Genomic DNA, 2,081 nt, shown 5'->3' with positions numbered 1-2,081 from the left:
ATATTTTTAGGATAGAGCAAACTGAAATCTTAAGTGAAGCAATTTGAGGAAAACAGGCATGGAAAATTTTTTAAAAAGAGAAAGAAATGGACATATCTTCACTAAACACATTTTTTACAATGACAAGATAACTTCAAATGGTCAAACCTTTTTTTCTTTGTGTGTTAATGAGGTAAACACATTTTTGCTTTGTTCATAACTAATGTTTTCTTTAAGTGTATCAACAAAGAACAAATTAACTGCAATTTTTATTGTAGCATGTAGATGCAATTTGATATAGCAACTTTATGCAAATTAATTTAGTGCCACAGAAAAACACATCTGTAACACTTAACAAATGAGAAAACAAGTAGAACAAAACAAATATGAATTGTAAAATTTCATTTATCTCATAACATCTTGCATCATATTGAGAGAAAAAAATTAAACCCTGAAAATCCTAAATGCATGAATATTGTATCAAAAATGAAAACAGGGGCTTCCCTGGTGGCGCAATGGTTGGGAGTCTGCCTGCCAATGCAGGGGACACGTGTTCGGGCCCTGGTCTGGGAGGATCCCACATGCCGTGGAACAGCTGGGCCCGTGAGCCACAATTACTGAGCCTGCACGTCTGGAGCCTGTGCTCCGCAAGAAGAGAGGCCGCGATGGTGGGAGGCCCGCGCACCGCGATGAAGAGTGGCCCCCGCTTGCCACAACTGGAGAAAGCCCTTGCACAGAAACGAAGACCCAACACAGCCATTAATTAATTAATTAATTAAAAAAAAAAAACTAGCTGTTTATCCTCAAGCAACCACTCTCTTTAAAAAAAAAAATAAATGAAAACAAACAATTGAGAAATACAGTTATTTAGATACTCATCTATATACCAATATTGAGATCCTGTAACATGGTGACACAATATATGTAATCTGTACTTCATGAAACTTAAACTATATTGGTAGGAAAACACACTAAAATTATTTAAATATGAGGAAAACTTAAATTGTGATAAAATATAAAGGAAAATAAAGAATTGAGTGAGAGATTTTAATGGGCAGACCGATTTAAAGTGAGAGTTAAGGTGAACCTTCAAAATTACGATGAATATGAAACAGTACAAGAAATATGAGTAAATAGGTTCATGATATATAAAAACAAAATATACACACTTGTGTTTGTATCTACCAAGGCAATACTATATTACCATATTATGATTATAAGAAAATATCACTTTTATTATCGCCCATTTATATATAATGATGTGAAATCTTATAGACTCTTCCTTGCAATACTGGATATCTTAATTTATGCCTAAGGCATTACCAAGATAACTTGAACTACAAAATTTGCTTGCTGACACTCTTGGAGGAAGACGCGGCCCCCGCTGCAGCGGAGCCTCGGGCCCCCTGTTCCTGCTCCTGACTCACCGCTCTTCGCTCTCGCCGAGTAGCAAGTCGGTCCGGAAGCCGCGCCGCAGCCATGGCTTTTAAAGACACTGGAAAGACTCCCGTGGAGCCCGAGGTGGCGATTCACCAGGTTAGAATCACCCTCACCAGCCTCAACGTGAAGTCTTTGGAGAAGGTATGTGCTGACCTGATCAGAGGCGCGAAGGTAAAGAATCTCAAAGTGAAAGGACCGGTTCGGATGCCTACAAAGACTCTGAGAATAACTAGAAGGAAAACTCCTTGTAGTGAAGGTTCTAAGACTTGGGATCGTTTCCAGATGAGGATCCACAAGCGACTCATTAACCTGCAGAATCCTTCTGAGATTGTCAAGCAGATCACTTCCATCAGTACTGAGCCAGGAGTCGAGGTTGAAGTCACCATTGCAGATGCTTAAATCAACATTTTTAATAAATTGATAATCAGTTGTTAAAAAAAAAATTTGCTCACTTATGTCTCGGTGATATCAAGGCAGATGTTTTTTTGTTTTCCTATATATTGTGTGGATCACATGGTAGAGTAAAATGTTGTTGAAATTAATTATTTTCTTCAAGTATAGGAGGTTAATTATCAAATAAGTTATTTTTATTAAAATATTTTAGTTTTCACTGGGAAAGAAAGTAGATAAAACATTAAACAATATAAAATGTATAGGTAAGT

The 2,081-nt window shown here is 37.0% G+C and overlaps 1 protein-coding gene across 1 annotated transcript; it reads left to right on the top strand.

The window, feature by feature from the left end:
- Nucleotides 1-1,386: 1,386 nt before the first annotated feature.
- On the top strand, nt 1,387-1,856 carry LOC118884283 (40S ribosomal protein S20-like). The gene has a single exon (XM_036831819.1). The coding sequence runs from the start codon at nt 1,459-1,461 to the stop codon at nt 1,816-1,818; it is 360 nt and encodes a 119-aa protein (XP_036687714.1). The 5' UTR covers nt 1,387-1,458; the 3' UTR covers nt 1,819-1,856.
- The last annotated feature ends 225 nt before the right edge of the window (nt 1,857-2,081 follow it).

The sequence above is a fragment of the Balaenoptera musculus genome, chromosome 18, assembly GCF_009873245.2.
Source record: "Balaenoptera musculus isolate JJ_BM4_2016_0621 chromosome 18, mBalMus1.pri.v3, whole genome shotgun sequence".
Taxonomy (NCBI): Eukaryota; Metazoa; Chordata; class Mammalia; order Artiodactyla; family Balaenopteridae; genus Balaenoptera; species Balaenoptera musculus.
This window is presented reverse-complemented; position numbering and strand designations above follow the sequence as displayed.